This window comes from Eptatretus burgeri, chromosome 9, assembly GCF_056783735.1.
Source record: "Eptatretus burgeri isolate ZD-2024b chromosome 9, Ebu_testis_v1, whole genome shotgun sequence".
Classification (NCBI taxonomy): Eukaryota; Metazoa; Chordata; class Myxini; order Myxiniformes; family Myxinidae; genus Eptatretus; species Eptatretus burgeri.
The window spans coordinates 40,863,132-40,873,185 of record NC_140969.1 but is presented as its reverse complement, the minus strand read 5'-3'; the positions used below and the strand labels follow the sequence as shown (position 1 = coordinate 40,873,185).

At 39.9% G+C, this 10,054-nt stretch overlaps 1 protein-coding gene across 1 annotated transcript in view; it reads left to right on the top strand.

Annotated features, from left to right (window-relative positions):
• Positions 1-413: 413 nt before the first annotated feature.
• LOC147020001 (protein-glutamine gamma-glutamyltransferase K-like) overlaps positions 414-10,054 on the top strand; it is a gene marked incomplete at its 5' end in the record, with an annotated part of 47,595 nt that continues 37,954 nt past the window's right edge. The window contains 3 exons of the mRNA XM_085894910.1: positions 414-663; positions 1,948-2,196; positions 5,140-5,258. Of these exons, the coding sequence (XP_085751036.1) occupies positions 414-663; positions 1,948-2,196; positions 5,140-5,258 (618 nt within the window). The remainder of the gene's footprint in view (positions 664-1,947; positions 2,197-5,139; positions 5,259-10,054) is intronic.

The window sequence follows — 10,054 nt, the reverse complement described above, 5'->3', positions numbered from 1 at the left end:
GGGGGTTCAACCATATATTTACCAGTCTACAAGGCGTACCAAGGGCGTGTCCCCCTGTAATTAAACCACACGACCTTTCGGTAAACGGTATCAGACGGAGGACCTGAAGTCGCGTGGTTGAGTTATTGGCGTTCACGGTCGATTAGCGACCTGCCGTGTCATAAAGTTATTCGTGTGCAACGGCCTGCGATTCTGGAGAGTCTGGTGGGAACCCAAGATAGCTTACCCCTTGTAGTCTTTCTCGCCCCCGACCCTGGGTCCGTGTATATATATATGTATATATATGTGTATATATATATATATATATATATATATATATATATATATATATATATATATATATATATATATATATATATATATATATATATATATATATATATATATATATATCCTTTTATTTTTAGGGATAAACATGTATTTACACTAATCGAAGTTTAAAAATTATTCCCACAGAAGCATCTAGCCTGGAGGTTCTTGCTCTGGAGTGGAATGGTGCAAAATCAGAGGATGGTAAACCGGATAACAGAACACGCCACCACACTGCAGCTTACATCTGTGCTGAGCTGGTTGTCCGAAGAGGCCAACCGTTTGATGCCTTCTTGACCCTAAATCGGCCGTTTGATGACTCCAGTGATGGTTTGACACTTGAGTTTAAACCAGGTGATTGGCATTTAATGTGCTTTTCTACTTACCTATTTTTGAAAAGTAAAGGCATAGTTACAGAAAGCTGGAACTTTCAATCCTGCACATACCTACAAACACTTTTGTCTCACTCGTCAGTCGAACAGCAGCGACAAAGTTTGTGGAATAACTTGAAAAAATGAAACATGAATGCACATCAATACCATATCTCGACAGAATTGGTTCACAGTCATAAAGATCACAGAAAACTTCAAACACATGACCGGTGACACATAAACAGTGAATCGATGAACCAGCCTTGTTTTTATAAATACTGGCCATCTCAACTCAATTTGACAAAACAAACAGAGCATTTCAACTTGCTCTTTCCATCACTCACAACACATTTCATATTCAAGGTTGATGAAGATCTGAGAACCACGCAGAACTGTCGTGTTGTGAGTGACAGAAAGAGCAAGACACCTCCCTATCTATGACTAATTCCGTGCCCAATTTTGACACTCCTCCACGATTGCACAAACAGCCAATTGGCTCTGACTTATCGGTAGCATTTGTTCGGCAACAACAATTGTACACAAAAACAAAAATTTTCTCTAACAGATAGCTAGAGAAAACATCCACGACTGTTGAGTGAACAAATAGCCAAAGGGCCATACCCTACAAGAGGTTCAACAACGATTCCCGAAAGCATTGATACCCATAGCAATGGTCACTAGTAAATCATAGATCAACAAGCCAGTATACTGTATATACCATGAGCAGCATCGCTGAGATGGGTTTGTACACATCTCGTAAGATTTTGGAACTTGGCTGAAATACCAACATACTTTTACCTCATTTTTATGAGATATGTATTAAAATATGAACGCGAGCAAACAATAGTGTCCATTAGAATCAGTGTCTAACTTTATGTAATGCAGCTCAACCTAAAGGATTGGGATGCATCATTCATTCCAGCTGGCAATACGAATCTGATCACATCAAGTGAAAAGGCAGATCCAAGGATGGGTGTCAGGCAGTCTAATGCATGATTTGTTTCCAAAAAAATAAATGATTTCTGAATGTTTTCAGATTCAAAATCTCTATCCACCGTTGTCTTTTGCAGAGCAATAATTTGCAAATTCAAGCCTGTTAAGATCCACAGGCTGCCCTCATCATACACATCTAAGAATCCTATAAATTTTATATTGTAAGCTTCAATTGTCCTTCCCATATCCCACTCCCACTTTCTTTCTTCCTGTTTCAATATCCTTTCTGGTATTCGTTCTCCCTCTCCTCCACACATTTAAACCTAACACCTAGCCCAAACCGGAGCAACGCCGGCTGCTGCATTCCTTGTGGCTTTGGGAACGCGAGCATCAAAAGACAGTTGGGGACTTTCGGTTGTAAACCAAGATGGTTTGACACTGAAATTGAGCATTGTCACAGCAACATCATGCCCTGTTGGGCGCTACGATGTGTACGTACGGACAGTGTCTGGTGGCCAGGAGCGTCGGACGAGACGGGATCCAAGCACTGATGTATACATCCTCTTCAACGCCTGGAATAAGGGTAAGAATCAAGTGTTGTAAAAGGAGACACTGTAACTTTTCATTGAGCATAGAGAATAAACCAAAGGCTTAAATAAATACAACTGCCTATAATGACACAACTTTGTGTGATCCTTTGAGGATGACTGTTTGTAGTTTCTGAAATTGTTCTTTCTTTTGAACTGGGTTATATCTCAACAATGAAAGATCATCCATGAATGCACATCAACATTAAACGTTGTTGATTATTTCATTAAATTGAAATTCTATTCTGCAGTCACTTCAAAAACAAGCTCAAATGAGCTAAGATCCTTGTCCTCTTAATGATGACGTCATAAAAACGAATATGACGTCATTGTGATGTATCAGGTTTGTGATAAATTATCTGTGCTAATGCCTGGCTTGATTCCCACAAACAAAATTCAAACAGCTTGCCCAGTTTCGGAGATAATGGTATAGGCGATTCCATTAGCGGCGATATTATGACGTCAACTTTTTTTTCTAGGAAGAATTTCCAAAATCAAAGATGGTTACTGTCTGCGCGTGGGCTTTCTGCGTATACATGGCAAGTTTCACGAAGATCCGATGAAAACTCGGTTGGGAAACAAAAAATGTCAAAAAATAGGAATGACGTCATAAAAATTGATATGACGTCACAGTGATGTATCATATGTACGGTAATTCATCTCTGCTAATGCCCTGTTCGATTCCCGCAAACAGAATTCAAAAAGCTTGCCTAGTTTCGGAGATAATGTTTTAGGCGATTTCCATTAGCGGAGATATTTTGACCTCATAACTTTTTTTTTCAGGAGGAATTTTCAAAATCAGAGATGGTTACTGTCTGTGCAGGGTATTTTTAAATATATATGCCAAGTTTCAGGAAGTTTCGATGAAAACTGTAGGCTGTGAAATAAAAAAGTCCACAAGAAGAAGATGAAGAAGAAGAACGTGAGTAAGACTTCGAGATCCTCTACGAGGATTGAAAAACTGATTTTTGTCGATTCATATCCAGTATATTCAGTCAGCACTGTGCACACAAAAACACCCATTTTAGCCTCATTGGTCGTATTTCCATATCAATAGCATATGGTCGGGAGAGGAATGATATATATAGGGCATAGCGTAGGGCCGGGAGTCCTCAGGGAGGTTGGGAAGGATGAGAGAGGACCAAGAAAGGAGGTTTGGAAAACATCGTTGAGTAAAGGGAAGGGAGAAACTAAAGATGAAAATGGTTGGGTGGGATTAAAATTTCCCATTTTGCACACGTGATATGTGCATGGCCCCAATGAAAGTGAGGGGAGAAATATCGCTGTGATGTGGTAAGCAGATTTACACACAGTACTTCTGTAGATTTCGATTTGACTTCCACAGAATGAAGAAACTCTTATCAATGTCTCTTTCAGTTTGCGAATAATTTGTTGGAAGTTTAAGACACTGAGTCCTTAAATCTTTGGGTTGGAGCTTTCCTACTTATCTCTTTGTAGGAGATTACAAACAATCCAAATCGCAAAACTTTGAAAACAATTGCACATTATTCAATTTGGAAGTCTCCATTAAACCTATGGTATACTGGTTGCTAAACTTCTTTTTCACAAACTACTTCCTCTCACTTTATATCTTTCCAACTCCATCTTCTTTGCCCAATACCGAATGTGGATCACGTTCCCTGAACTTTACCTGAATTATTTCTCTCTCTTCCAGTCTTAAATCCAGCTTGTGGAATCGTCCTGTGAGTTATCATGTCTTAAATCTTCCCAGCTGGCACAGCGACGTTGGACCAATGGTTGGATTTGGATTGGGTTGGCACCATTGTGGTTGGTCATATTGGCTTTTATGTGGGATCGCACATTGCCAACGTTGGTTCACATTGACTTTTAGACGGAAAGAAACGGTTGGCCTTGTGGATACCGTGGGGGAAAAAATTTATATTAATGTATTCTAAATTGTAACAAATGGAGTTTTAGAAATGTAAGTTTTATGCTATAAGTTGAATTGTCTGTCCTTTCTGGCCAAGAGACTTTTGCCCTAAATGTTGATAAATGTCTTGGTCTGGAGCGGTGTGACCTGAGCTGATAACAGCGAACCTTTGCCTCGAAATGTACGAAGTGGCTTCTCGTTTAAAGGACACGTCTGCAGTCTGGGTTGATAGCCCCCACCACTCTCTCATGAAAGTATAAAATGCTTTGAAATGTAAAATTGTTTCAGTGCAAGTACCTGAGGAAGTATAGAATCTCAGTGGCTTGTGCTCCTTGGAACTGACCAAGTACCAAGTTAGAATAAAACTCTCTGATGCAATGTGGAAGTGGATAGAATCGGTTTGGTCTAACTGTTAACTAAAAGTAAGAATTGATGAAATAGAACCAAATAACATTGCAATCAATGGGGATTCTTAAGTTCATTGTACGAGGGTGAGAAGTATATGGTGTATAATTAGAATAATAAATTGTTTCACAAGGAAGAACTTGTGTGGACATCGGTTTATCAGTGTCAATGGGTTTTATGCAGGATTTTATAACCAAATCGGACAAACGTTAAACTCTGTCTGAAGTCAAATAGGATTCCACAATCAGCCAGGTAGAATCCTTCAATGATCACAACAAGGTGGGTTAAAAAAATCCACATCAATACCGATGACGTTCCGCCGATGCTGGATGTTAAGATGCCAATGACAGACCAACTTTGGGACGATCGACCATAATGGTCAACCAGTGATCAAATCAACGGCCTATCAGAATGGACACTGTTGGGTCAATGTTGATCCAATGTAGCTCTTCTAGCTTGGTTTCTACTATCTTTCAAATGTATCCATCAGTTCCTGCTGTTATGCACCTCACAAGTGCTTAGCAGTACTGTACTGTATTTCATTTGCCATGAACTGAGTTACACAATTAGTCATTTCATCATCTCCCCTTTGATATCGTTGATGTAAAAATAATTGATAATATTCTTTCCTTTTTGTAAGCAGATGCTCCAGAGTATATGGCTGGTGAGGAGTTGAGGCAGGAATACGTGCTGAACGACACGGGGAGAATATTTTATGGCACTGCAAAGCAAATCGGCTCTCGAGGCTGGAATTATGGACAGGTATTGCAGCATTCACGGTGTCTAACAGAATAGTATTAAGATATCGCATTTACCTTTAAGCTGTCTATTCTTTGTTCAATTCCCAGCCTGAGTATACAAATGGTCAGATTAATGCTTTGCCAAATTTCAAATTCCTGTCCAAATGAACTCCAGTTGAACTTCATTCCTGGCCAGCAACTTCATGAAAGACGTGGCCCAAAAACTTTCCCAGGCCGTAATAATAATAATAGTATGAGTAATTGGAGTATACAACATTAAGAGTAACCAGACTGTAAGGACCTAGATCGATAACATTGGTGCCACAAATCTGTTTCCTCTCCTAAGTCCTGCTATTATTTAATAAATACTGAATACTACATTGCTGCAATAACAAATTACATCGTGTAATTTTTTTTTGAAAATTCATCAACCTGTAAAAGTTGTGATCAAAACGTTCCAAAATTGATTTTATTATCTGATCGTTTTGACATAATCTTCCACTACATAGTAGAGTGGTATGTTCTCACATATGATGACATGATGTCCTCAACTGTATTGCTTCATCTGACGTGGGGCATGTAGCTGCACGTTCAGTAGAGTGATGATCATCGTGCATGGAAGGTTTTACAATACTCAAACAAAAATGTGCAATTGGACAGTTCACACTTCCATTCTACAAATTTTCAGTGTTCTCATATTTATTGAGACACAAGACAATGCACATGTAAAAATTGTACATGAAAACAATGGAAACCTTAAATTGCTTTCCAATAGAGAAACAACGAATCAGGTTTTCATTGATGTCTCAAAGTTTTTTTTTTAATTGGACACCAAATACTAATGCTGCCCAAATAGGTATTCAAACAATTTGCCAGGAAGATTACAAATCTCAAGCAAACACTGCAATATCCACACCATAGTTGGACCAAACATGGCATTCCAGCTGTCACCGTCATGGTCATCTCGATAGACTTTACTCCACGGCACTTTACCAATTCCAAATTGTTGTAGTTCTGCAAGTTCTGCAAGGGCTGTAAAAAACGATGACTCAAAAGGCATTTCAAGAGGTTGCAGGAACACTAGACGAGGTAGAGAAGAGTAATTTTAAGAGGAAAAGGGGCGAGTAAGTGTCATAGATGTTACTTAATATACTATCCACCATAAAAAAACCAAACTTGTAGAATTGATTGTGTAATTGTTGAAGAACTGTTCCAGCTTTCATTACAAGTCACTGTTTGGCACGAGGGATGTGCAGAACACCTGATTGCAAGTTGCCATGCAATGATATTGCCTCATATTCAGCACGTGTAAGTCTTGCACCCTTAGGTTTATGAAGGTGACACAAAATTTGAGCAACTTTGAAATGGTTTTTCCAAGGCACTACCATATGGATCATCCAAAAATACACACCAATTACATTCTTTAACAATCCATTGCAATGCCATGTCTGTCAGATAATGAGTGGAATCAAATAATTGGACATCTTCAAGCATGGTCTTCCATTAGCCATGTGTGAAGGCTCTTATGTGGAGAGGAACTGTTTATGATTTCAGAAGGCATTATTAGGCCACTGGATCAACAAGAGATATGCCAGTTCGTGGACATCCCAGAATAATGACTGCTGCACAAGATTGATAAACTTAAGCCTGGTGTTGGCTTAGTGGTTAGGGTGGTGGCTTGGGATCCCAGGATCCTGAGTTCAAGCCCCGTTGGCTGCTGAATTAACACCAGGGGGTTGACTCAGCCTGTCATCCATCTGAGGTCGGCGAAGTGAGTACCAGTGTACTGGTCCCGGTGTATGCCCCGGTTAGAATAGGTGTACCATATCCCTGTGTGTCGTAAGAGGCGACCAGGGTTGGCGTCAGGAAGGGCATCCGGCCATAAAAAACATTGCCTCAAGAAAAAGCCTAACCCCTGCACAGCAGGGAAAAATGCCTGTAAAAACGGTCATATACAAGATTGATAAACTTGTATGAACCATAGACGGTTTCAATCGGTTTCAAACTGCTAAAATTTCTGCAAACATACTCTCTGGACCTCCCAGGATAAGTGTGAACACCATCCTAAGGCATAACCGTGATGCAGGGATCCTGTATTTGTTGTCCTGTTTGGCATCTAAGACTTGCACTGCAACTTATCCAAGCATGCTTGCAGTGGTAAAATCAGTATATGTGATGGACATGGAGGCAATGGAATGTTCAATAAGGTATCCAGATTTCTCCTTCAAAGACATGGTGGCTGTGCATTGGTATACAGAAGTGATATGCCCAGTCTGTGTTTCGAAAGCCAGAAATTTTGGACGTGGAAGTGTCATGATGTGGGGTGGTATTGCTGTAACCTTTTGCATAAACTTTATCCATATCCATAGCAATCAGATGGCAGATCCGCACAATAATGGGATTTCACAGCAACATGTGTTGCCTAGCCTTTAACAACGTGGTCCAGGAATCTTTACAGCACATTCTAAGCTCTGACTCACAGGGCTATTTTGAACAAGGAACATTTTTATCAATGCCAACATTAATGTTATGACAGCCTAGCCTGTTGTTGTTGTTCGTCTTTCAGCTGTGCCCGTTAGGGGTCGCCACAGCAGATCTTCCGTTATGATCCGCATACTGATTTGGCATAGGTTTTACACCGGATGCCCTTCCTGACGCAACCCTGGTCGCCTCTTACGACAAAGGGATAAGGATTGGGTTTCGCCATGATTCCGGGCTGCCCTACACCCTCTCATAGCGCGGCCCAGCGCAGAGCTCCCATCCTCAAGCGATCCTCCAACCCAAGCCTCCGAGTAGCCGGATTACAGGCGCACGCCACTACGCCCAGTTATGACAGCCTAGCCTGTCGTCACCATATTTAAGTCCAATGAACATCTCTGGGATATCATTGATCATCATGTTTGAACCTTGTCAAGACAGACACAGGCCCTCGATAAGCTGCAGCATGAGCTGATTCAGGTGTGGAATGCCATTCCCCAGGCTCAAATTTGAGTGATCATATGGTCAATGCAACAACGGTGCAATGCAGTGATTGCTGTCAGAGGTGGACTTACCCGGTATTCAGATTTTTACTTCCACGTTGGATCTCTATGTGAAAGCCTTCAACACAACACAGTATGATATGTTTAGGTCACAATGAAATGGACATGTAGTTTTTCAGCATTTATTACTATCAGAGGTTTACACCTCATTTGTGTCCCTTGATGTCACATAAATAAATTGCATCAACAAAAAGAACGGCACTTGGTAGAACGCATCCCTCTGCCAGGCTGAACAGATCACGTTTTGTATCCCAATGATAGGCCAGATATGCTGACCTGAACCAAAATCAAATCATCTTGTTCTTGTCATCTAACCAACTCGTCTACCAAGTTTTGTCATAATCCATCCACAACTTTTTGAGATATCATGCTATATCTCATCTTTGGCCTCATTTCTCAATGGTGAAGAATCACTGATAAAAAATTTAAAATTCTCGGATCTGGATCCACATTTGGATCTTCCCCAAAATCAAAGCATTTCTTCCTTGTCATACACCCAAACTGTCCACCAAGTTTTGTCCGAATCCGTCCTCAACTTTTTGAGATATTGTGCTTTATATCGTCTTTGGTCGCATTTCTCAATGGTGAAGAATCACTTATAAAAAATTTAAAATTCTCGTATCTGGATCTAGATCCGGATCTTCACCAAAATCTAATCATTTAGTCTTTGACACATCCAACCTGTCCACCAAATTTCGTCCAAATCCGTCCACAACTTTTTGAGATATCCTGTTCATAGGCAGACAAACAAACAAGAAAGACATTGTGCAGAGCACAATACTTGTGTAATCCCAAAAACAAATTTGACCATAATAATTGGTGGTTGCATTTAGTGATGTGATATGCAAATCCTCTTAAAATTTAAAGTCAATCAGATGAAAATTTCGGATTTTAGAAATTTCACCGAAGTTTTTGACCTTTTGGCCTATTTTGACCTTTTGTCCTCTGTTGACCTCAAAATAATTGGTGGTTGAATTCAGCGACATGATATGCAAACCCTGTTATGTTCAAATTTCAAGTAAATCGGATGAAAAGTGCCGATTTTTGAAATCTTGCCTATGTTGCTCCTTCGACTTCAAAAATAATTGGTGGTTGAACTCAGTGACCTGACATGCAAATCCTGTTCAAATTTCAAGTCAATTTGATGAAAATGAGGATTTTATAAATTGCACCCAAGTTTTGGACCTTTGGTCTATTTTGATCTCAAAAATAATTGGTGGTTGAATTTACTGTCCTGTTGTGCAAATCCTTTTCAAATTTCAAGTCAATCGGATGAAAATTGATGATCTTAGAAATTCGACAAAGTTGTTGACTTTTAGCCTATGTTGACCTTTTGACCTCAAAATGAATAGGCTTCTTGTTTTTGACTAACTCTACCATTTTGTGAAGTTTCATAAAGATTGCTTTAAAATTGTGACCTGTAGGTGATTGACATACAGACAAACAAACAGACAAGCCAGTAGGCGGCCATGGGTTGCCGAGCATCCGATGACCTTTGACCCCTGATCTGAGTTAATCTAGTACTAAGTACTTACAAAATTGCAATCGAATCGGTTAACCTGTGTATGAGCAAGGGGGCTTTGAATGGTAATTTCACCCAAAAAATGCACTTATTGACCTTTGACCCCTGACCTACTCGAGATAGGTCATTATGCAAATGAGCAAAGTTGTAGTACTCATTACGGTCTATAAGCATGTAAAGATTCATTCAATTCGGTTCAACTGTCTTGGAGCTCGTGTACTTTGAATTTTCAGCGGAAATGCTCAATGGCCGTCG